The 26,254-nt window shown below is 41.5% G+C and overlaps 1 protein-coding gene and 1 pseudogene across 3 annotated transcripts in view; one reads left to right on the forward strand and one right to left on the reverse strand.

Annotated features, from left to right (window-relative positions):
- UNC5D (unc-5 netrin receptor D) overlaps positions 1-26,254 on the forward strand; it is a 644,487-nt gene that overhangs the window by 402,571 nt on the left and 215,662 nt on the right. For all 3 annotated transcript variants that reach the window (XM_070781382.1, XM_070781384.1, XM_070781383.1), the window contains exon 4: positions 9,592-9,695. In XM_070781382.1, coding sequence (XP_070637483.1) covers positions 9,592-9,695 — 104 coding nt within the window. The remainder of the gene's footprint in view (positions 1-9,591; positions 9,696-26,254) is intronic.
- On the reverse strand, positions 21,776-21,873 carry LOC139180253 (U6 spliceosomal RNA; annotated as a pseudogene).

A 26,254-nucleotide genomic window follows, 5' to 3' on the forward strand; every position in this document is an offset into this window, starting at 1 on the left:
GGGATCTTCCTAGACCAGGGATTGGACCCACATCTCCTGCATTGGCAGGTGGATTCTTTACCACTGAGCCACCAGGGAAGCCCTGTGCAATTATTACCAGAGTCCAATTGAGAATACTTTTATCACGTCATAAGATAGAAGCATTCCCAGCCCTCCCCCCCACCTCACCTGCAGCCCTAATTAAATGCTTATCAACTTTCTCACTATATGTCTTTACCTATTTTGGACATTTTTTTATTTAATAAATGAAATCATACAATATATGGCCTTTTCTAATTCATTTTTTTCATTTAGCATTGTGTTTTCAAGATTCCTCTACATTGTAGCATGTACCCATCCTTTGTTTATTTTTATTGCCAAATAATATTTGGTTTTATGAATATACCAGTATTAATTTATTAGATAATGAACTCCTAAATTAACTTTTAAGGACATTTGGTATGTGTTATAGGTTTCATGTTTAACCATTTTCATTTCTCCTAGCAATGTTTAAGGCTATTCAGTTCTCTCAGTCACTCAGTCAGTTCAGTAGCTCAGTCGTGTCCGACTCTTTGTGACCCCATGGACTTCAGCATGCCAGGCCTCCCTGTCCATCACCAACTCCCGGAGCTTGCTCAGTCTCATGTCCATCGAGTCGGTGATGCCATCCAACCATCTCATCCTCTATTGTCCACTTCTCCTCCTGCCTTCTATCTTTCCCAGCATCAGGGTCTTTTCCTGTGAGTCAGTTCTTCGCATCAGGTGGCCAAAGTGTTGGAGTTTCAGCTTCAGCATCAGTCCTTCCAATGAAAATTCAGGACTGATTTCCTTTAGGATGGACTAGTTAGATCTCCTTGCAGACTGAGGAACTCTCAAGAGTCTTCTCCAGCACCACAGTTCAAAAGCATCAATTCTTCAGCGCTCAGCTTTTTTTCAGAGAAGGCAATGGCAACCCATTCCAGTACTCTTGCCTGGCAAAGTCCATGGACGGAGAAGCCTGGTGGGCTGCAGTCCATGGGGTCGCTAGGAGTCCGACACGACTGAGCGATTTCACTTTCACTTTTCACTTTCATTCATTGGAGAAGGAAATGGCAACCCACTCCAGTGTTCTTGCCTGGAGAATCCCAGGGACCGGGGAGCCTGGTGGGCTGTTGTCTGTGGGATCGCACAGAGTCGGACACGACTGAAGCGACTTAGCAGCAGCAGCTTTCTTTAGTGTCCAACTCTCACATCCATATATGACTACTGGAAAAACCATAGCCTTGACTAGACAGACCTTTGTTGGCAAAGTAATGTCTCTGCTGTTTAATATGCTGCTAGGTTGATCATAACTTTTCTTCCAAGGAGCAAGTGTCTTTTAATTTCATGGCCACAGTCACCATCTGCAGTAAGTTTGGAGCCCAAAAATATAAAGTCTGTTACTGTTTCCATTGTTTCCCCATCTGTTTGCCATGAAGTGATGGGACTAGAGCATGATCTTAGTTTTCTGAATGTTGAGTTTTAAGCCAACTTTTTCACTTTGCTCTTTCACTTTCAAGAGGCTCTTTTCATTCAGTTCTCTATACTCTTTCTAAAACTGGAAACTATCCTTTAAAACAAAGAAACAAACAAAACAGAGGCTGTTTGGAAGAGTAAAGAGACATACTGACACTTTTTAAATTAGTATTTCAGTAACAATTAGTGACATTGGCGCTTCTAAATATCGTTTATTATTCATTTGTGTCCTTCTTTTGTAAGTTATGTTTTCATGCCCCTTTGACATTTTATTTTAGGGTATTTATCCTTCTCACTTTGTTCCAAAAGTGCCCTTTATAATATATTAAGACTGTTAAATTTTTCTTGTAGTCTTTTAGGTAAAAACAGTTTTCAGTTTTGACAAGACAGTATCTGCTGATCATTTCCTAAGGTATTCTTCCTCCAATTTTGGGTTTAGAAAAGGCTTTCCTAACTTAAGATCCAATAAGTATTTTATTACTGCTGTGGCTTTGTAGATAATATTTTTATTAAGATGGGATTTACTTTGGTATGAAATAAGATATAGATCTCACTTTATCGTTTTATCCAAACGGCCATCCTAATTTGTACATTGTATATCAGTATAAGGATCTTCCCTGGTGGCTCAGATGGTAAAGCATCTGCCTACAGTGTGGGAGACCTGGGTTCAATCCCTGGGTCGGGAAGATCTCCTGGAGAAGGAAATGCCAACCCACTCCAGTGTTCTTGCCTGGAAGATCCCATGGACGGAGGAACCTGGTTAGGCTACAGTCCATGGGGTCACAAAGAGTCAGACATGACTAAGCGACTTCACTCACTCACTCACTCATATCAGTATAAGTATATAATATTTAGTATATATCATATGCTAAGTTATGTTTTTATTTGAGTGCCTTTGAAAGGTGTTGTAGTTTATAAATAATTTGTATATTGATTAATGACAAGATCTTTTAATAGTCATGGCTTTATAATAGGATATGATGATAGATGTGACCTTAATTAAGTCCTATTGGTGATGGACAGGGAGGCCTGGCGTGCTGGGATTCATGGGGTCGCAAAGAGTTGGACACAACTGAGCAACTGAACTGAACTCATGCACCCAGTGCACTTAAAAGGATTTTGCACATATTAGCATATAATTCAGACCCAACTATATGTAACAGAAATTAGTATGTTTTAATTTTCCAGATGAGGAATATGAGGCAAAGAGAAATAAAGATACTTATCAAGTCAAGGTGCTTGTAAGTGGCAGACCAACAATTCAGACAGATACAGACATAACCTCATTTCAGTGTGCTTTGCTTTATTGAAGGCATGAAAACAGTATTAATATTGTGGCTCTCCATTAGAACTCTTGGATGACCAGGTACATTGTCAATGAAATCTCAACAATGAGCTTAAAATAGTCAGCACATCAGGTTGTAGACAGATGAGTTATTATGCAAGCTTTGTTGTTCTGTTATAATTTACTCAGGCAGAGTAAATTTAGCATCCTCCTTAAGGGCCATTGGATTTTCAGAATGGTAAATAAATGCTGGCTTCAACTGAAAGTCATCAGCTGCATTAGCCCCTAACAAGGGTTGATATTGGCTATTCTGGTAGAAGTGAGGTGGATTTGATTTTTGCATTTCTCTGGTTAGTGATGTTGAACACCTTGTCATGTACCCACTGGCCATTTGTACATCTTCTTTGGAAAAATGTTTGTTTGGGTCCTTTGCTCATTTTTTATTTGGACTGGGTCATTGTGTTTTTACTGTTGAGTTGAATGAATTCCTTATATATTTTGGATATAATGCCCTATCAAATATATAGTTTGAAAATATTTTCTCTCATTCCTCAGGTTGCCTTTCATGTTGATCATTTCTTTTGCTGCACATAAGTCAATTAATTTTATATAGTCATTGTTGTTGCTTGTGATTTTGTTGTTATATACAAAAATGTTGTTAAGGAGTTTTTTTTTCCCCCTTTGTTTTCCTATAGCAGTTTCACAGTTTCAGGTTTTTATGTATAAGTCTTCAATCCATTTCAAGCTAACTTGTGTGTGTGATATAAGGGAAGGGTTCTCGTGCACATTTCATTCTTTTACATTTGCATATATCCAAATTTTCCAGCACCACTAGTGAAGAGACTGTCTTTTTCCCATTTGGTACATTTGTATCTCGTTTCAAATATCAGTTAGCCATATATATGAAGGTTTATTTCTGGGCTCTCGCTTCTATTTCATTCATCTATTTCCCTGTTTTTATACCCATACCATATTGTTTTGATTACTGTTGCTTTGTGGTGTAGTATGAAACCAGGAAATGTCATGCCTCCAGCTTTGTCCTTTTTTCTCAAGTTTGTTTTAGCTCTTAAGTGTCTCTTGTGGTTCCATGCTGAATTTAGAATTTCTTCTCTTTTCCCATGAAAGTGACAGTGGGATTTTGATAGGCATTGCATTAAATCTAAGATGGCTTTGGATAAAAGACGTTTTAACAGTGTTAATTCTTTATGAAAACTTTAGTTACTTCTGTTTATTTATTGTAAAATACTTGTAAAATTATTTTTTACAGTTTTAGAAATTTTGTTAAAAATTTCAACTATAATATACCTAGAACAGTTTTTCTTTTCCAAATTATTTTGCCTTGTATCCAGTGAGCTCTTTTGCAAACTCAAGTTTTTTCTCAACTCAGAGAAGACTGCATTTTATCATTATTAATTTAATTATCATTTATTCTCTTTACACTTACTGTATCCTTCTAAACGAACTATTGTACTTAAATTGTATTTCTCTAACTCAACATTTTCTTTTGTTATTTGTTTTATCCTTTTTCTGGCAAACTCATTTATCATTTCATCATTTCCTCCTAGCTCATGTGTTCAACTTATGTTTATTGATACTAAGAATCTTTCCTATATCAGAAGGCACTGGGACTGTAAGAATGAGTATCTCAGACATAAAGCCCATACTCATTGAACTGATGATCGAGTGAGGAAAACAGAGATAGAATATGTAATTATTAGAGTTCTCCTGGAAAACATTTTTTAAACTAGGGTCTGCTGGATACTAAGGTACTGCCATCTCTAAAACGAATGGTTTGTATTTTCTGAAGCTAGGGCTAGGACTCCCTTGCCAGACCCTAGCTCCCTGTAAGGTTCCACCAATAGGGGGCGCCAGAGAGGACCACAGAGTGAAAGAGGAAGGGAAGGCTGCTTCTTTCTGTTCATTTTCTGTCTCTGTCAACATCATCCCAGCAGAATTTCTATATAGAAGTGGCAGCAGCTTCTTGCTTCCCACTTACTTTTTTAAAGTAATTCCAGATCCAGCTTTTTTATGTGCTGCACCCATCCCTCTCCTCCAAGAGATGCCAGCACCACCAGCCCTTCTTCAGAGGTCTAGGTCTTAAGTCCTGGTTCCCTCTTGCAAGTTCCTGAGGCGCCAGCACGCTGTGCCCTCTCCTTGGAGAGTAGAGCCCTCTCTAAGCTTCAAAGTTCTCTAACCTCAGTGTCTTCCTTTGGTTCCCTCACCGCCCCCTCCCTGGGATGGGAACAGCTCCTAGGAGTTCCCCTTTTGCCTATTTAGCCCTTCAATTTTTACATTAATATTTTCTGTTAAAACAACTGTGTGCTTCCTGTTTCTTGCCTGGATCCTGACAAATCTGTCTTCTGTTCGATTTTCAGCAATCTTCAGTATGCTGTTTACTGTCTCCATGACATATATTTCTAATTCAGCAGTTTTGTTTTGTTTTTCATGCATAGTGGCAGTTTTCTTGATCTCAGATGTTATCCTATTTATAAATCTCTACTGTAGATTCTCAGTTACTATTTCCTTTTGATTTTAAATAACTTAAATTAGAAGTTCTCCAAAAATGCCTCTTGTTTCCAGTCTTAGGGGAAACCATTTCAGTCTGCAGTTTGTCTCCTTCATTTGTAGTGTGATTCTTTTTGCAAGACTGGGGATGCTTTTCCTACTGTTAGAATTGATACAGTTTTCTCTGTGAATCTTTCAAGCCTTGGAACTAGCTTAGGTGATCAAAGTATCTAGTTTGCCAATTCAGAAGTTGTCAGGAATTCCCTGGCGGTCCAGTGGTTAGGACTCACTTCTTTCACTGCCAGGAGCCTGGGTTCAATCCCTGATCGGGAACTAAGATCCTGCGAGCTGCCTGGCAGGGTCAAGAAAAATACAAAATCAAAAGCAAACAAGCAAAAACCCTAAGCAAACAAACAAACAGCAAAACTAGATTGAGTGACCTATGATGAGAATCATAGAGCTGAAATCATTTACGTCTATGTCTAAGAATTTATTTCTATAATTTTTGGTATATTTAGTAGCTCTCTGGAATTTGTCTGGTATGTTTGCCCTCCTTGGGTATCAAAAATACCAGAGTTCCTGCCACCAGTATTAGGCACAAGCCAGAACTCTGACACTTGGGTTTCTTACTTGATGTGATACCTGGTGTGTGGTGGGCTGCCTTTGATGAGTTGGATCCATGTTTATGACACCACAGTTGTTGCCTGACCCTCTGTCTTCTGCCTTTAATCGTCCTATCTCCGCATTTAGAAGTGGATATATACTTCTTGTTGCAAAACTTCAACGGTGATTGCCAATGTCAATTGGAAAGATCAGGGTGTCATGTGGGTCCTTTCTTCAATCTGATCCTGACTGTATGAGATCAAAAAGAAATTTCTCCTAACTTCTTGCTTATAGACAATACCCTTTCCTATATCCCAGTGTCAATACGGGATTTTCCTTCTTTTTTCTTTTTTTTTTTAAGATTTATTTAACTGGCTGCTCTAGGTCTCCGTTGCAGCATGTGGAATCTTTCAGTTGCAGGACATGGGATCTAGTTCCCTGACCAGGGATTGAACCCAGGACCCCCCAGCTTTGGGAGCACCAAGTCTTAGCCACTGGACCACCAGAGAAATTCTCAGGGTTTTCCTTTCTTTATATTTGCTTAGCTAGTTCCTTAAGCAGTGTGGAGGAAAAACGACTAAAGTCTAGTTTCTTCTCATTTGCTGATGTGTGGAAATACCCAAAAACTCTGCATTTTGTTACCATTTCCATTTCTAGTGAGCAAAGAAAAGGAAATAGAAGACAAAATAGAAATAGTATAAAACAAAATAGAAATTCCCACTCTCTGTTTTCTGTGCTTCATTGGGTTGAATGCAGATTATTTGGTGTTGTCAAAACTGCAATCATTGTGTAGCAGCACTGGGTAAGACTTCCTTTTCGAAAACAAAGCAATCAAAGATCAGGAAAAAGTAGCAAACAAGCCAAACAGAATTAGGCACAAAAATACCACCGTTTCTTTCCATTAGCAACCCAATGTGTCATGTAAGAGTCCCCCACGCTCTGCAACAGGCTCCTTTCAATACAGAGTCATCTCTCTTATCTGTGGTTTCAGTTACCCAGTTACCCACATCAACCTTATATTAAATGGAAAATTTCAGAAATAAACAATTCGTAAGTTTTAAGTCACGTGCTCTTCCGAATAGCATGATGAAATCTCCTGCCATCCAGCTGCATGCTGCACAGGAAGTGAATCATCTCTTCGTCCAGTGTATCCTGCACGTTAATCTTAGTAGCTGCCTTGGTTATCAGATCAACTGTCCTGGTGTGACAGTACTTGTGTTCAAGTAACCCTTGTTTTAATTAATAATGGATCCAAAGCGTAAGGATAGTGATGCTGGAAATTCAGGTATACCAAAGAAATGCTGAAAAGTGCTTTCTTTAAGTGAAAAAGTGAAAGTTCTTAATAAGGATTTAGCAAGGAAAGAAAAATTTTATGCTGAGCTTCTTAAGATCTATAGTAAGCATGAATCTTCTCTCCATGAAATGGTGAAGAAGGGAAAAGAAACCCTTGTTAGTTTTACTGTTGCCCCTCAAACTAAAAACATTACAGCCACCACACTGAAGTGTTCAGTTAAGATGGAAAAGCGTTAAATTTGTCCAGTAAGATATTTTGAGAGAGACTATATTCATGGAATGTTTATTTCAGTATTGTTATAATTGTTCTATTTTAGTCTTAGTATGTTGATCTCTTACTGTGCCTGCTTTATAAATTGAACTTTATCATAGGTATGTATGCATAGGAAAAAAACAAGATATATAGGATTTGTACTATCTGTGGTTTCAGGCACCCACTGGGTTCTTGGAATGAACCCCATGAATAAGGGGGTTTACTGTAGTCCTGATGAGTAAATTAGTCATAAGGAAAGAGGATTTTTTAAAATTTATTTATTGATTTGTTTGGCTGCGTCAGGCTGAGTTGTGGCACGTAGGGTTTTCTTTGCATTCTGTGAGGTCTTTTGTTTGGTCTGCAGGTTCAGTAGGTGTAACCCACCTGCTTAGTTATCCCATGGCACGTGGGATCTTAATTCCCCAACCAGGAAGTGAACCCACATCCTCTGCATTGCAGCACAGATTCTAAACCACTGGACCACCAGGGACGTTCCTGGAAAGGGGATTTTTAAGCAAAGGAGAATTTGTGGTCCAATTGTGCAGGAAACATGAGATTTTTCATTCTGAGGTTTATTCACATCCCCATCACTCATAGTTTTGTTATCAATTATGTGAACTTCTTCAAACTTGGAATCAGAAATTCTGAATCATAAAGGCTGTGGCAATTTGCAGATCTGCCGTGGCAATTTACAGATCTCTAATAGATGGAAGCTTGGCTTTAAAATTTGGGAGGATAGCAGAGAAACGGGAAAATAGATCCTGCCACCTGCCTACAGTGTGAGTCCTTGTAAGATCCTTGGCTTCACACACACTCACGATGATCTCCAGATAGACAGCTCTGCTGAAAAAAGACATCAGTCGCCTCTGGGAAGGAAAACATTAAGAGCAAAATTCCAAAGAAAGTGAATACATGGACTGCTGGGCTTGTTATTCATGGCGTGTTTCTGACTTGCTAAAAGCAAGTTTAATGTATTTATACCATCTATACAGATGTAACTGACTCTGAAGCTCTGCTCTTTACAGAGAACATATTTCATGTTATTGTAAGCACTAAAGAAAATTAAATCAATAAATCCACAGCCTGTAATTTGAGATCCTTAGTTGAAGAAAAATACATTGTCCGGGAGGGAGGAGCAAGTCTTGAGGAAGGCTTGTCAAACTGTCTTCACTCCAGTGTCCCAGGCTTTCAAATGACAGCAGAAATAAGCTTGTGGGTTTCAATCATCAAAGTGTTGTTATGACACCTCCGAAAGAAGTAGAGGCCAACTCCCACTCTTGTTAATGAAGCATATGCTTAAGTGGAAAACCATGCAAATGATACTCTTTCTCTCTTTCTCAACTGTCCCCGTGTGTGTCCTTTCCCCTGAAAAAGATTTGCTGGTGAGTACTCAGAGACTAATGTCTGGACACGTGGTAAATTCTTCCCCATCCCTGGCGTTGATACTCTCTGTGACCACTGGCAAGCCAATTAACCCCTCCAAATGTCACCCTTCTATGTGTAAGAGGTTAATGGTGCAGCTTGTTTGCAGAGAGCCTGGAGTCTTCCATGAAAGGCACTGCATGGATGCCCAGCGTTGTTGTTGGACTGGAGGGCGTTGTATTTTTTAATTATATGTTTGGTGGGATAGGTTATAGATTTTGTTGTGGTTGAATGTTGCCTCTTCTCCCTGGTTACAAATAAAAGACTAATAGGTAATCACACTCTATTACCATCTTCTAGAGGTCCCTAGAGGGCGAAGGGAATGCAGAGGTTACAGATTAATAATGCATTCTTTAGTTAATAAAATCACGAGCACCTCAGATGCATAATAGCTGTGGATGGCAATTTATTAGACCAAGTATTTTATCAGATGCTAAGTAGATAATGCTAGCAAAGACTCATGAAGTAATGAGTTTTTCTTTCCTGCTCTCCTAATAAATCTTCTATCCGTCATATCAGTAGAGAACATTAGGGACAGTTTGGTTAAGGCTTATGTGAAATGTGTTTGAATATTCAGGAAAAGGATTCTTAGATTCTGGAACTCCTGAAACCAGGGGTGTGTGTGTGTGTGTGTGTGTGTGTGTGTGTGTGTGTGTGTGTGTCTAGACTGTGACAGTAAGCTCACTGTTTTATCATCTTTGGAGCAAATGTGGATCTTCCTGGCCCCAAAGTGTTATGTCTTTCCCATTCTTTGCAGATTTACGGAAAAACTTTGAGCAAGACCCGCAGGGAAGGGAGGTACCCATCGAAGGCATGATTGTGCTACACTGCCGGCCGCCCGAGGGAGTTCCTGCTGCGGAGGTAAGACCAGGCCAGTTCCCAAGGCGGGGGACTGAGTCCTGTGTGCTCACAGGAGATGTAAGCGAGCCTGGGCCAGGCCTTCTTGCTGCCTGGACCCAACCGCTAAAGATGGTGAAGCGGCTGATGGGAATAAGCTGGAAGAGGAAATTGTCTCTCTAATTTCTTAAGCTCTCGCCAGCCAGTTTGGGTGGAAATTGTTCTGTGCCCTTCCTCCTGGGGGCCTCGGTGATGCCGGTGCCTGCTCTGTGGCCTCATCCGTCACCCTGGGCACTCTGCTTTGTACATTGGTTTCTAGATCCATCTAACAGCAAAGTCACATGAAAACAGTGTAGAAAGAAGGCGGTCGGGCTCCAGTGCCAAGTTGCACGGGTGTTTGCACTTATCCTTCATTTGCTTACGAAACAGACAACCCTGGAGTGTTCGTTATGTTTTAGGTGCTGTGCTGGCGTGGGGGACACACAAAGTGTTGGAGGTCACAGATCTCTGATCAGTTTTCTGTCGTTTGCAGTGAGGTGGTAGGAATCCAGAGTCGTCATAGTTTTTGCTCCTTGCTGGTTTTCCAGAAGCTTCTATCATATGGTTAGGCTATAATTGTCATTAATAACACACTGTGCTGGTGGGGATGGTGTTCTTTCAGTCACTATTAAAAGAGGTTCTGACAGACTCGTAATATGGGTATTAAGATAATATTGTGGGGTCTATTCAGAAGTACAAAGATTGCTTGATAAAGTCCTGTTTGGGGGTTGGCCGAAAACTTCATCCAGGTTTTCCTGTATAAGCTGATGGAAAAGCCTAAACAAATGTTTTAGCCAACCCAATACATATGCAAACATAGGTCTGAGTCCAGCAGTAGAGAGGCCAGCTGTGACTCTTCTCTGAGCAGCTAGGGGAAGGTCCTGAGAGTCGTGGTTTCCTCACTAAGAAGTAGAGATATTAAAACAACAGGAGACTTTGTTGTGCATTGCTGTGGGATTTTGCATTTGGAAGGACAGAGGAGTAAAATGTTCCAAGGGGAACCGAAAACAGACAGACTTGCTGATCCAGACAAGAAGCCTGCAGGGTGGATTCTATTCAAAGCTCCCAAACTTCCCTGAAATGAAGTAAACGGACTTGAAAATTAAAGTGAACTCTCCATGCGTGATGCGAAATGATGAGAAAGGAAAATGCTTATTTTTAGATTTGTATTTAATGTGAAGCAAACAGATATTTGATCTCCTTTGGGCACCGCCTTGTTCTGTACAGACAGTGTCCTAGATTTCTGAGGCGGGGAACAGGTGGCTGGGTGTAATGGGGCCGGGTGAATGTGGGTATAATTGAGGACACCCCACGTGTTCCTGGGGGACTCACTCAGGTACCAGCCGTTTGCTATAATCACACCATCTCTTATAACCAGGCTCTCTGCCAAGCCTGGGCTGGGTCACTGTGTCAACTTTGAAGCACCAGAGAGCACTGAAGATGGGCAGAAGGTCATGGTTTTATTATCTGTTCTGTGGGAACCAAACATTGTCTAGATGTCTAAAAATCAATTTTTACACCTAGAAGAGAGCTTAGATATTTACTTGGCATGGCCTTTCCATTTTAGGGGCAAGAAAACTGATACTCAGATCAATGACCCACCAAAGAAAGGTCTTACACCCATTTAAGTCATAATGCTGTTCAGTCTTCCCAAAGTTCCTCAGACACTCAGAGAAAAGTCCACTTTCATGCTTTATGTGGTCCAGGATCATCAGGCCTGCTCTTACCTCTGACCTCATCTGTTGTTCAGTTTCCGGCCCTGCGGTAGCCACATTAGCCTCCTCACTCTTCAACAGCTGCACCAGCCATGTGCCGGCCTCAGGACCTTTGCACATGCTGACTCCTGGGCTGGAACACTCCTCCCCAGTTACTCCAGTTACTCCAGTACTCCATATTGTTTTTTCCCTTCCTTCAGGGCTTGCTCAGATACCTCCTGCTCAGTGAGGCCTGTTCAAGGCACTCTGATGACAATGTCGGTTCCTTACCCTACATGTATACTCTCAAGCCCCTTTCTCTGCATTTATTAACTTCTTAGCTCTTAGCACAACCATACTGTATTTATTCAACTTATTTTCTATTAGAATTAACCTCCACAAGGAGAATTTTATTTGTTTGGCCATGCTACACAGAATGTGGGATCTTAGTTACCAGACCATGGTAGTACAGAGTCTTAAAATCACCGGACCTCCATGGAAGTCCCATATTTATATTTTTATCCCCAGAACAGAAAAGAGTGCTTCTCACATCCAGGTGTCCAATAAATATGTGTTGAATATGAGTGAAAAGTCGTTTCCTGCCTTTATTCCTGAATATTGGAGGTAGTGCTGGGACTCAGCCCAGACCAAAGTGTGAAATCCACTAGACTCTTGTTTTTGTTTTTTCTCCTGAGTGTTAGAAAATGGGTATATGTCCTTCTTCACTTGGTCTTTGAAGACACAGTGAAAATACAGAACAGAGAAGAGGAAGATAAGCATTGTGTAACCTGGTAGGGTAAGAGCCAAAAGGGAAGATATGCCTTGATATATAAGTATGTCCATGAGTTTGTACACGTGCACACACACACATTGAAGTGTCTTCCCAGAGAGCTCAAGGATTTAGGAATTATAAGGACCCCAAGGCTCTTTGGGACCCTGGTTGGGAGGGAAGATCCCTGTTGGAGAAGGAATTAGCCTCTAGGAAGCAAGCAGCATTCCTAGCTGGTCAACTGTTGGGTTGGCCAAAAGGTTCATTCAGATTGTTCATACCATTGTATGGAAAAACCCAAAGGAATCTTTTAGCCAACTCAATACTTGGGAAAGGCTGAACTTGGGTTGAATTTGGAAGCAGCTCTTGAAACATCCCTCCACCTTTCTTGCCCCAACATTGTCCTTGAAAGGAAATGAGTTGTCCCTATTGGCTCAGTTCCTTTTTCCAACTTTATGTTTCTTTTGTTTATTTGTTATTGAAGTATAGGGCTTCCCAGGAGGCTCAGTGGTAAACATTCTGCCTGCCAATGCACGAGACGCAGGAGATGCAGGTTTGATCCCTGGGTAGGGAAGATCCCCTGGAAAAGGGCATGGCAACCCACTCCAGTATTCTTGTCTGGAGAATCCCATGGGCACAAGAGCCTGGCGGGCTATAGACCATGGGGTTGCAAAGAGCAGGACACGACTGAGCGTACCTGCATAGTGGCTTTACGATGTTGTATTACTTTCTGCTATATCACAAACATCTGTTGAGCTATATGATAGCACAGATGGTAAAGAATCTGCCTGCAATGCAGGAAAGCTGGGTTTGATCCCTGGGTTGGAAAGATCCCCTGGAGAAAGGCATGGCAACCCACTCTAGTATTCTTGCCTAGCGAATTCCCACAAACAGAGGAGCCTGGCAGGCTACAGTCCACAGGGTCACAAAGAGTTGGACACAACTGGGCAACTAAGCACACGTGTGTGTGTGTGTGTGTGTGTGTGTGTATGTATATTTATATGTATATATATCCCCTTTCTCTTGGGCCTCCCTCCTCCCCGGTCACTCCCCACCCCATTCTGATGTGATTTTCAGCTATAACCACAGGAGCAGAACCCTATGTGAAAAACTTCCGGTAGTCACACACCCTGATGGCAGTGAAAACAGTATTTGGGAGAGTTCTTGGCCAGGGGAAGAAGGAACACAATAAATACAGACTTCTCAGTATGAAAGTATATTTTCTTTTCTGGTGCCTCCCCTCTTGCCAGATTTCTATGCTGGTAGGTATTTACTTCCTGGATTAGTTTCCTGGGGCTGCTGTGACAAATGACTACATACCGGGACTTAAAACAGTCAAACTGAATTCTCTCACAGTTCTGGAGGCTAGAAGTCTGAAGTAGGGTGCAGGCGGGGTTAGTTTTCCTGGGGGTTCTGGAAAATGAGCTTTTCTCTTAGATTCTGGTGGTTTCTGACAATCCTTGCTGCCCTTGGAGTGTAGATACATGACTACAGACTCTGCCTCCATCTTCAAATGGGTATTATTCTCTCTGTATCTTTTTTATCACTTTCTTTTTTAATATTTATTTATTTGACTGTGCAGAGTCTTAGACGCAGCATCAGGACCTCTGATCTTGGTGGTGGTATGGGAGGTCTTTTGGGATCTTCCGTTGTGTCATGCAAACTCTTAGGTGGGGCATGTGAAATCTAGTTCAACACTGAGGATCAAACCCAGGCCCCCTGCGTTGGGAGCATGGAGTCTTAGCCACTGGACCACCAGGGAAGTCTCTCTCTATCTCGATATGTCTGAATTTTGGCTTTTACAAGAACGTGAATCATTGGATGAGGGTCAACCTCAATCCAGTAATGCCTGGTGTTAATCTTCTTGGTCACAGTACGTCTGCAATGACCCTATTTCCAAATAAGGTCACATGCACAGGTTATGTGTGGGCTTGAAATTTGGGAAGGGGGCCACTCTTGAACTCAGTACACTTTCCACTCCCCCTTGATGTATTAATAATCTTTTATTTTTAAGCACATAGACATCATTAGAAATAAATTTCAGAGCCAGGCTGGCTGAAAGAGGGCCATTTCAAGGAACAGCTGTGACTGTAGGATGGTTTAAAACAGAAATTCTGAGCTGAAGAGGGGAAGCTTTGTTTCCCGCCTTTTGTATTATGGATGAATATGGAGAATGTTTCAGCTGCACTGTGGGTTAATGGCTGGTGTGGGACCCTTACAAGCTTTTATAGCATCTTCTTAAGGTAGGAAAGCATCTGGTTTCCAAACACATGTGTTACTTTGAAATTTCACTTATTTATGAGATGGATACTACCTATGTCTGTGCACTGATATTTACAGCTCTTTAGTTTCAGCAATAGCTTACACACTAGTTATGACCGCCAACGTTTGTGTTTTTGTTGAAGGGCAGGTCGATCTAGAGGAGAAAGCTGTGAGAGAGATGGATACAGATAGGGAAAGAAGGTGAAAATGTTCATACCTTCTGTGGTCAGGGTCTCTTGAGGTGGGGATGTCTGCCAGTGCCTGTCATGGGGTCTTCAGATTGCAGAGTATTTTTGTGCTTACTGACCTCTTTGTCATGCAAATATCCTAACATTAATGACTCTTCAGAATGGCAGTAACTGGAAACTGCTCGGAAATTGATCAGTTACATAATGGTCACTGTGAAATGTCATCAAAGGTACCTTCTCTGAGCCGGTTGCGTTCCACCTGGTCGACTGCAGCCTGGTTCCCGTCCTGCCCACCTCCTGTGGGGTCCCAGAGGTCATCACTAGAAGGAGTTGTGACTGGTCCAGTCAGAACCAGCTGATGGACCAGCTGGTCTTGTCCTGCAGTGGAATAGGAGGTCTCCTACTTATCACATTGAAAGAAACCTTGGGAGCAAGTCTTATTTTCACAAGACACCTCTGCCTTCTCTCTGTAAGATAGAACATACTTGGCAACTAACTCCATCTAGACGACCAGACAAGGTGCTTTGCATAAGAATAGAAAGAGTGCCCCTGTGTGCCAGGCACTGTGTTAAGTAGTCTTTTCTATTTTTAATTTAATTTGCAGAAGTGTGCTATGAGATGCTAGAAAGCTCTTGATATTTTCATGTACATCTTATAGGAACTTGTCCAAGGTTTCAGATCACAGAGTCAATCAAACTTAAAGCTTAGACTTTTCCTCTCTTTGCTAGTTGGTGTTTCTTTTTAGTGAGATGATAGGATTGGTTGGGACCCCTAGGCCAGTAATAACATATCTTCTTGTTCTGCCTGACAGTCTGCCCTGAGAAATAGTTTTTTTCATTGAAATCTCTTCCAGCTGATATGCTAATCCTAAAGTTGTTCTAATTGCTGTTTCTTTGTTTGAAATAGGTCATCTGGCGATAAAACTTATGAACACGCAGGGAATAGAGGCTCTGGGAGCAGGGCAGTCCTGGAGCCCCTGTGCTCCCAAGGACCAGGAGCCTGGGTTGGATGCAGTCTTAGGAAACAGGAAGTACGGAATGTCTTCAGTTACAGAGAGGGTGCCTTGGAGGGAAATGAAAGGGGGCATATGAAGAGGAGAGAATACAAGTAGTCTCCACCCTTATTACAACTTTCCCCACATTTGGCCATGACCCCAAAAGATTTCATTGTCATAAAGGGCCCCGGTTATATCCTCATAAGTGCATAATGATGTCTGTATCACTGGGTTCTCTCTCCTGAGATATAGTCGTGGAGTCTGGAAATGGTAGAGAACTGAAAATTCTTAGTGTGGCATAATGAAGGGAAAGTAACAATTTTGGAGTGAAACTGCAGTCCGATCCGGACTAGCACCTCCTAACACTATGACCTATGGCAAATACTGGCCACCCTGAACCTCAGAGGCCTCATCTGAAAATAGGAACAACACTTTCCCTGTAGGATTGCTCCAGCCAGAGAAGAAGAAAACCCAAGAATATGCAAGGCATCTAGCACAGTTTCTAATACTAAATAAATAGTAGAGAGGATTGTGGCTTCAGTTCTTCCTTCTCATTTTCTTCTTTTCTAAAGCATCGTGAACTTTGCTTCTCAGAGGAACATGTAGGGTTTCATTACAGTTGAGGATGCAGATTGAAATTGAAAACCTTTGCGATTTTTAACACACTTTCAGCCCCATGAAGAAGGATGCTGCTAGGACCAGCCCGTCTCTCCCCAGGCAGCCCATGAGCTCTTCCTCCAAGCCTGTGCCTTTTTCTTGCCTTTCAAGTTCATCAGAGGATGAAGCACCAGAATGCTTCCTGTCTTCCTCTCTTGTTATCTACTGCATATAATCTTTTATGGGCTTCCCTTGTGGCTCAATGGTAAAGAATCTGCCTATGAATGCAGGAGATAAGGTTTCCATCCCTGGGTCAGGAAGACCCCTGGAGAAGGAAACAGCAGCACACTCCAATATTCTTGCCTGGGCAAACCCATAGACAGAGGAGCCTGGCAGGCTGCAGTCCATGGAGTCACAAAAGAGTTGGCCATGCCTTAGCATCTGAGCACACACAATCTAGTGCATGGAGGAAATAAATGGTTATTTTGGTTATTTACAGAAGCTGGTAACTATCTGTGGTTTTACCTTATCCCTTGGGGAGTCTTATGAATGGCATTCAGTTTAGTTCCGTCACTCAGTCGTGTCTGAATCTGTGTGACCCCATGGACTGCAGCACACGAGGCTTCCCTGTCCATCACAAACTCCCAGAGCTTACTCAAACTCATGTCCATTGAGTCGGTGATGCCATCCAACCATCTCATCCTCTGTTGTCCCCTTCTCCTCCCGCCTTCAATCTTTCCCGGCATCAGGGTCTTTTCAGTGAGTCAGTTCTTCACATCAGGTGGCCAAAGTATTGGAGTTTCAGCTTCAGCATCAGTCCTTTCAATGAATATTCAGGACTGATTTCCTTTACGATGGACTGGTTGGATCTCCTTGCAGTCCAGGGGACTCTCAAGAGTCTTCTCCAACACCACAGTTCAAAAGCAGCAATTCTTCAGCACTCAGCTTGCTTTATAGTCCAGCTCTCACATCCATACATGACTGCTGGAAAAACCATAGCCTTGACTAGATGGACCTTTGTTGGCAAAGTAATGTCTCTGCTTTTTAATAAGCTGTCTAGGTTAGTCATAGCTATTCTTCCAAGGAGCAAGTGTCTTTTAATTTCATGGCTGCAGTCACCATCTGCAGTGATTTTGGAGCCCCGCAAAATAAATTCTCTCATTGTTCCCATTGTTTCCCCATCTTTTTGCCAGTAAGTGATGGGACTGGATTCCATGATCTTCATTTTCTGAATGTTGAGTTTCAAGCCAACTTATTCACTCTCCTTTTTCACTTTCATTAAGTTTAATTCTTCGCTTTTTGATAAGTGTGGTGTCATCCACGTATCTGTGTATCTGAGAAATATTGATATGTCTCCTGGCAATCTTGATTCCAGCTTGTGCCTTATCCAGCCCAGCATTTCACATGATGTACTCTGAATATAAGTTAAATAAACAGAATTACAGTATACGGCCTTGACATACTCCTTTCCCAATCTGGAACCAGTCTGTTGTTCCATGTCTGGTTCTAATTGTTGTTTCTTGACCTGGATACAGATTTCTAAGGAGGCAAGTCAGGTGGTCAGATAGTCCCATCTCTTTTAAGAATTTTCCAGTTTGTTGCAATTCACACAGTCAAAGGCTTTGGCATAGTCAATAAAGCAGAAGTAGAAGTAGATGTCTGAAACTCTCTTGCTTTTTAATGATCCAACGGATGTTGGCAATTTGATCTCTGGTTCCTCTGCCTTTTGTAAATCCAACTTGAGCATCCGGAATTTCATGGTTCATGTACTGCTGAAGCCTGGCTTGGAGAATTTTGAGCATTACTTTACTAGAGTGTGAGATGAGTGCATTTGTGCGGTAGTTTGAGCATTCTTTGGCATTGCCTTTCTTTGGGATTGTAATGAAAACTGACCTTTACCAGTCCTGTGGCCACTGCTGAGTTTTCCAAATTTGCTGGCATATTGAGTACAGCACTTTAACAACATCATCTTTAGTATTTGAAAGAGCTCAACTGGAATTCCATCACCTCTACTAGCTTTGTCCGTAGTGATGCTTTCTAAGGCCCACTTGACTTCACATTCCAGGATGTGTGGCTCTAGGTGAGTGATCACACCATTGTAGCTATCTGGGTCATGAAGATCTTTTTTATATAATTCTTCTGTGTATTGTTGCCACCTCTTCTTAATATCTTCTGCTTCTGTTAGGTCCATACCATTTCTGTCCTTTATTGCACCTGTCCTTACATGAAATGTTCCCCTGGTATCTCTAATTTTCTTGAAGAGATCTCTAGTCTTTCCCTCTCTGTTGTTTTCCTCTCTTTCTTTCCCCTGATCACTGAGGAAGGCTTTCTCATCTCTCCTTGCTGTTCCTTGGAATTCTGCATTCAGATGGGTTTATCTTTGCTTTTCTCCTTTGCCCTTAGCTTCTCTTCTTTTCTCAGCTTTTTGTGAGGCCTCCTGAGGCAACCATTTTGCCTTTTTTCATTTCTTTTTCTTGGGGATGGTCTTGATCACTGCCTCCTGTACAATGTCACAAACCTCTGTCCATAGTTCTTCAGACACTCTATCAGATCTAATCCCTTGAATCTATTTGTCACTTCCACTGTATAATCAGAAGGGATTTGATTTACCCTTCTGAATAAACCATTGATAAACCACTGAATGGTCTAGTGGTTTTCCCTGCTTTCTTTAATTTAAGTCTGAATTTGGCAATAAAGGGTTCATGATCTGAGCCACAGTCAGCTCCTTGTCTTGTTTTTGCTAACTGTATAGAGCTTCTCCATCTTTGACTGCAAAGAATATAATCAATCTGATTTCGGTATTGACCGTCTGGTGATGTCCATGTGTAGAGTCTTCTCTTGTGTTGTTGGAAGAGGGTATTTACTATGATCAGTGCATTCTCTTTGCAAAATTCTGTTAGCCTTTGCCCTGCTTCATTTTGTACTCCAAGGCCAAGTCAAATTTGTCTGTTACTCTATGTATCTCTTGATTTCCTACTTTTGCATTCCGGTCCCCTATAATGGAAAGGGACATCTTTTTTGGGTGTTAGTTCTCGAATGTCTTCATAGAACCATTCAACTTCAGCTTCTGCAGCACTACTGGTTGGGGATCTATGAAACCATGAGCCATGCCTTGTGGGGCCACCCAAGATGGACAGGTCATGGTGGAGAGTTCTGACAAAACATGGTCCACTGGAGAAGGAAATGGCAAACCACTTCAGTATTCTTGCCTTGAGAACCTCATGAACAGTATGAAAAGGTAAAAAGATAGAACACTGAAAGATAAACTTCCCAGGTTGGTAGGTGCCCAATATGCTACTGGAGAGCAGTGGAGGAAAAACTCCAGAAAGAATGAAGAGATGGAGCCAAATCAAAAACAGCACCCAGTTTTATTTATTTTTTTTTCTCCAATTTTATTTTTAAACTTTACATAATTGTATTAGTTTTGCCAAATATCAAAATGAATCCGCCACAGGTATACATGTGTTCCCCATCCCGAACCCTCCTCCCTCCTCCCTCCCCATACCATCCCTCTGGGCCGTCCCAGTGCACCAGCCCCAAGCATCCAGCATCATGCATCGAACCTGGACTGGCAACTCGTTTCCCACATGATACTTTACATGTTTCATTGCCATTCTCCCAAATCTTCCCACCCTCTCCCTCTCCCACAGAATCCATAAGACCGTTCTATACATCAGTGTCTCTTTTGCTGTCTCGTACACCAGGTTCTTGTTACCATCTTTCTAAATTCCATATATATGCGTTAGTATACTGTATTTATGTTTTTCCTTCTGGCTTACTTCACTCTGTATAATAGGCTCCAGTTTCATCCACCTCATTAGAACTGATTCAAATGTATTCTTTTTAATGGCTGAGTAATACTCCATTGTGTACATGTACCACAGCTTTCTTATCCATTCATCTGCTGATGGACATCTAGGTTGCTTCCATGTCTTGGCTATTATAAACAGTGCTGCGATGAACATTGGGGTACACGTGTCTCTTTCCCTTCTGGTTTTCTCAGTGTGTATGCCCAGCAGTGGGGTTGCTGGATCATAAGGCAGTTCTATTTCCAGTTTTTTAAGGAATCTCCACACTGTTCTCCATAGTGGCTGTACTAGTTTGCATTCCCACCAACAGTGTAAGAGGGTTCCCTTTTCTCCACATCCTCTCCAGCATTTATTATTTGTAGACTTTTGGATCGCAGCCATTCTGACTGGTGTGAAATGGTACCTCATAGTGGTTTTGATTTGCATTTCTCTGATAATGAGTGATGTTGAGCATCTTTTCATGTGAAAAACAGCACCCAGTTTTAGATATGACTGGTGATGGTGGTAAAGTCCCATGCTGTAAAGAGCAACATTGCATAGGAACCTGGAATGTTAGGTCCATGAATCAAGTCAAATTGGAAGTGGTCAAACAGGAGATGGCAAGAGTGAACATTAACATTTTAGGAATCAGTGAACTAAAATGGACAGGAATGGGTGAATTTAACTCAGATGACCATTATATCTACTACTGTGGGTAAGAATCCCTTAGGAGAAATGGAGTAGCCCTCATAGTCAACAAAAGAGTCTGAAATGCAGAAATATTTCAAAAGAGTCTGAAATACTTGGATGCAATCTCAAAAATGACAGAATGATCTCTGTTCATTTCCAAGACAAACCATTCAGTATTACAGTAATCCAAGTCTGTGCCCCAACCTGTAATGAATGGCATTATTGTTACTAAAAACACTCGGGTATATAAACTTTTTTTTTAATCACCCAAAGTCCATAGTTTACACTAGGGTTCATTCCTAGTGTTTTACATTCTGTGGGTTTGGACAAATTAATAATGACATGTATCCATCATTGGCCTTCCCTGGTGGTGCTAGTGGTAAAGAACCCACCTGACAATGCAAAAGACAAGAGACTCAGGTTGGATCCCTGTGTTGGGCAGATCCTCTGGAGGAGGGCATGTCAAGCCACTCCAGTATTCTTGCCGGAAGAATTCCCATGGACAGAGGATTCTGGCAGGCTGCAGTCCATAGGATCACAAAGAGCTGGGCAGGACTGAAGCGACTTAGCACTCATGCATGCATGTATTCACCATTTTCGTATCATACAGAGTCATTTCTCTGCCCTAAAAATCATCTGTGCTCTGTTCATCCCTGCCTTCCCAGAACGTCTGGAAACCTCTGATTTTTTTTTTTTTTTAACTGTCTACATGATTTTTCCTTTTCCAGAATGTCGTATAGTTGAAAACACACAGCATGTCACCTTTGCAGATTGGTGCCTTTCACTTAGTAATATGTGTTTGAGCTTCCTCCGTGTCTTTTCATGACTTAATAGCTAATTTCTTTTGTAGCATTGGATAATATTCCATTGTTTGAATGTACCCGGTTTATTTATTCATTCACCAACTGAAGGACATCAAGGTTGCTTCCAAGATTTGGTAATTCTGAATGAAGCTGATATAAATATGCATGTTTGGGTTTTTGTGTGGCCGTAAATTTTTAGGTTATTTGAGTAAATATCAAGGAGTACTATTGCTGGATCATGTGCTAAGAGTGTGTTTAGTTTTGTAGGATGCTTCCAAACAAAAATATGTAATGCTTCATGAATTTTTGTTCATTGTTGCACAGGGCCATGCTAATCTTCTCTGAATCATTCCAATTTTAGTATGGGTGCACGCGTGCTAAGTCCCTTCAATTGTGCAACGCTATGGACTGTAGCCTGCCAGACTTCTCTGTCCATGGGGATTCTCCAGGCAAGAATCCTGAAGTGGGTTGTCATGCCCTCCTCCAGGGGATCTGCCTGACACAGGCATCGAACCTGCATCTCTTAGGTCTCTTGCATTGGCAAGCGAGTTCTTTACCACTAATGCTACCTCCAAAGCAGGCATGGTATATAAACTTGAAGGTACTCACCAGGCAGCAGGCATAGGTTTAAATGAAATAATTAGTTGTATGCTTTTCTGAAAATACCGAAATGTGAACAGATGATAATTCAGCCTTTGCTAAATGCCATGAGCTCATCCCATTATGAGATGTATTAGAATGCATTTGTCACTACACTTGCTTTTAACCTCGACCTTGGGGCAGTTCTAACTAAAGATGGCCACTTTTTAGTGTTTGACACCGTTGTTTAGCTAAAACCAATTTGCTCTTTTCAAAACAATTCGTTATCCCACACTGCACTTTTTTATACTCCCCAATTAAATGCAAAATCTATCTTTCATAAAAGTTAGAAATTATGTCCAATGAAAATCCGACATTTTAATGGTTTTTCACAGATTAAAATTGTAGAGTTCTCAATAAACCCTGATTTACTGATGTTGGTTGTAAAATGGTTATTGCTGTTAATAAAGCCTGTAAATCTTAACAGGTTATATTTGCCTTGGACAATAAAACTTGCCATAAAGGCTTAGTGTCTAAGGCTAATTCTGCACACATCAAGGTAAACAACCTCCTCAAAATAATTCAATGTCTGAGAATTAAAAGCCCAAAGGCAAGCAACTAACAGATTGTAGCCTTGAGCCACTGCATGCTGGGCAATCTTATTGTTTTTATGTCACGGAGGAATCAAGATGGTGCTAGAATTAGAAAGGTCTAGGTCAAGGGGCCATGTCTTGGCTATTAGTCTTGGCTATTAGCACAAATAGTGCTGCTATGAATATAGGGACGCTTGTACGTTTTTGCATTATAGTTTTCTCCAGATATATTGGAGTGAGTGAGATTGCTGGGTCGTATGGCACCTCTATTTAGCTTTGGCGAACCTCCATGCTGCTTTACATGGTGAATGGATTACATATGCACAATGGACTACTACTCAGCCATAAAAAAGAGGGAAATAATGCCACTGGCAGTAACTTGGATGGACCTAGAGATGATCATACTAAGTGAAGATGTGATTTCACTTATATGTGGAATCTAAAATATGACACAAATGAATTTTATCTACAAAACAGAAACAGACTCAGACAGAGAGAACAGACCTGTGGTTGCAGTGGGGGAGGGAAGGATTGGGAGTTTGGGGATTATCGATGCAAACTATTACATTTAGAATGGATAAACAACTTCTGCATAGTACAGGAAACTATATTCAGTGTGCTGTGATCAACTGTAATGGAAAAGAATACGAATAAAGAATACGTGTGTGTGTAACTGAATCACTTTGCTATAAAGCAGAAATCAATTATACTTCCAATTAAAAATAAATAGAAAAAAAGGTCAAGGGCCTTAGTCAATGACATGTAGCTTGGAGAAGGTCCCCTTCTCTCTGTTGACTCATCAGTAGGTTGGCATGCTTGTGTTACAAGGTGAGGTCCCAGGAACAGAATGAAAGAATGCACTTTTTGTCTTATAAAGTATGTCAGAGTCACATCTGTGTTCGAAAACAAATTACTGGTGAGGGTTGGGGCAGGAGGGTGGATTTAGGGAAAGTGTTAGTTACTCAGTCGTGTCCGACTCTTTGTGACCCCATGGACTGTAGCCCACCAGGCTCCTCTGTCCATGGAATTCTCTAGGCAAAAATACTGGAGTGGGTTGCCATCTCCTTCTCCAGGGTGAGTTATGGAAGAGAGACCATTTTTTTCCTTCCAGATGCCCAGGCGGAAGTCAAAGGTTTTTAAAGAAGCTCTGTTAATCTTGGTAGACTTGGTGAACATTTGTCCTACTTTATGGTCAGGGAATTTCTTTTAAAGTCTCACCTCCCTAAGGTGAAAGCTGAAAAGCTTATTTTCTAGTCTTTGTGGCTAGGCCCACTCGTCAGGTGTGCTCACCCAAGGTGGAGTGGAGAGTTGAGCAATGTGACGAAGTACTGGTATGGACATCCGTCTCTGGAGAGGATGGCGGCGGAGGTGCTACCAGCAGAACTGGCGAGTCTTACGGTTGGGAGCCGTGTCAATGTCATGGGTTTAGAACTGCGAGGACACTGCCAAGTGACTCTCCGTTTCCCTATGATGTGGTTGCTCATTGTTCCATTTGGCTGCCCGTTATGTATCTTTGACTTTACTGGAGAGTCTAGGCAATTCTGTGTGTGTGTGTGTGTGTGTGTGTGTAGTCTAGGCAATTCTGTGTGTGTGTGTGTGTGTGTGTGTAAGTTGCTTCAGTTGTGTCTGACTCTTTGGGACCCTATGGACTGTAGCCTGCCAGGCTCCTCTGTACGTGGGGATTCTCCAGGCAAGAATACTGCAGTGGGTTGCCATGCCCTCCTCCAGGTATATCTGTGGCACAATTGTAAGCACGTTTGGCTTTTAACCTAAAGGTTGGTGGTTCGAGCCCACCCAGGGACGTTTCCTAACCTTTTGGGCTTTCCTTGTGGCTCAGCTGGTAAAGAATCTGCCTGCAATGCGGGAGACCTGGGTTTGATCCCTGGGTTGGGAAGATGCCCTGGAGAAGGGAAAGGCTACCCGCTCCAATTTTCTGGCCTGGAGAATTCCATGGACTATATATAGTCCACGGGGTCACAAAGAGTCAGACACGACTGAGCGACTTTCACTTCACTTCCTTTCTTCCAGGGGATCTGCCCAACCCAGGGATTGAAACTGCATCTCTTACATCTCTTGCATTGGCAGGCAGATTCTTTAAAACAAGCACCAGCTGGGAAGCCCTGGAAGAACTTTATTAGAGATATAACCTTTAATAAAGTCCTTTGCTACCTAAACAAGTCAGAGCAGAGTTGGTTGCTTGCAATGAAGAATTGTGTGTGACTCTGTGTGTGCCCTGTCTTACAGCTTCAAGGATGCCTTTGATGAGTACCTGAAAGTGTCCCTTAGAACCAAGCAAGTCACTATGAGCTAAAGGCTCTTTGAGGGCTGTTGATCTCTTTTTCTTTATCTGTAAAATAAGAAAGGGGGCTGGAAACTCCTAAGGCCCCTTTTGTATCTCTGATTATTCCTGTTGTATAAATAATAGAATCAGCATACTATCAGATTTGTTTTAATAACTCTGTTAGACTGGTGCAGTTTTTAAGTCAGAAGCCCATTTCCCTTCTCCCCTGTGAGGATATTCTTAATGAAAGGTTCATTTATTTCAAATTTGTTCATTGCCATAAAACCCAGGAGAGAATCTTATGACATTGAACTGTTTCATACAAGAATCACTAGACTATTGTGTTTAACCTCAATCAAACAGACTAGGAAATGAGGATTTTATTTAAAAAAAAGATTCTTAATAATCTGCTGGAGGAACATTGAGATGCCCAAGTTCTGAAGCGGTGGACTTTAGGTATAAATAATTAATTTGGTGCAACCAAAGCAGAGAGAGAATGTCTAATAGTCCAGATAAACTTTGCTTTGAGGAGACTGACAATGAAGACCTTTGCAGAAAGCGACATTTGATTAGAATGTATAATATTGTAATAGAAACCTAATGGACTTTTAGAAAAGGGAATGTTGAATTGGTTAAATACTAGTAATTAAGTGCCAGTAAATTACTTCTCTAAAAACATTCCTGTAAAAAGAAATTTGCTATCGTAAGAGAGATGGGAAAATGAGGTTAATATAAGTTATTTAAAAAGTGAATATCTGCAGCCCGAATACCCTCATCATTAATACAGGTCCTTAAGTCAATCTTATTAATGGACTGACTTTTACCACATCCTTATCTGAGAAATTCTGGTTCCTCACTGAGGAAGAAAAGAAGCCATCTAAAGCTCCTGATTTGTATTTATTTTCTTTTTCTTTTTTTTTCTTGTTCTGTATTCCTGGAGGGGGTGAAATATGGAGGATAGAATTACATTTTTCAAAGCCAAGGGTAGAGACACATGATGAAGTGACAAAGGCAGTGTCTTGACTCTTTTCCTTTTTTTTCCTGCATTCTTCTATGTCAGCCCTACACGCTCAACTTCCTTTCTCTCTTACTACTTTCTGGCTGTATTATTTACAGCCCCATCTCTATGTTCCCCCATTTTTCTTTGTCTGGAAGGTCCATGACATCCCCCATCTATCTGTCCTTCACACAGTCTGGGAGAAGCTCTTTTAACCTAGCCCAGTCGGACTTCCTCCTTGGCCATCCCAGGGTACACTGACTTTGCTTTTTTAGAAACATCTACTTTAATCAGTGTGGCCTGGTCAAG

Source organism: Bos indicus, chromosome 27 (genome assembly GCF_029378745.1).
Source record: "Bos indicus isolate NIAB-ARS_2022 breed Sahiwal x Tharparkar chromosome 27, NIAB-ARS_B.indTharparkar_mat_pri_1.0, whole genome shotgun sequence".
In the NCBI taxonomy this organism is placed as follows: Eukaryota; Metazoa; Chordata; class Mammalia; order Artiodactyla; family Bovidae; genus Bos; species Bos indicus.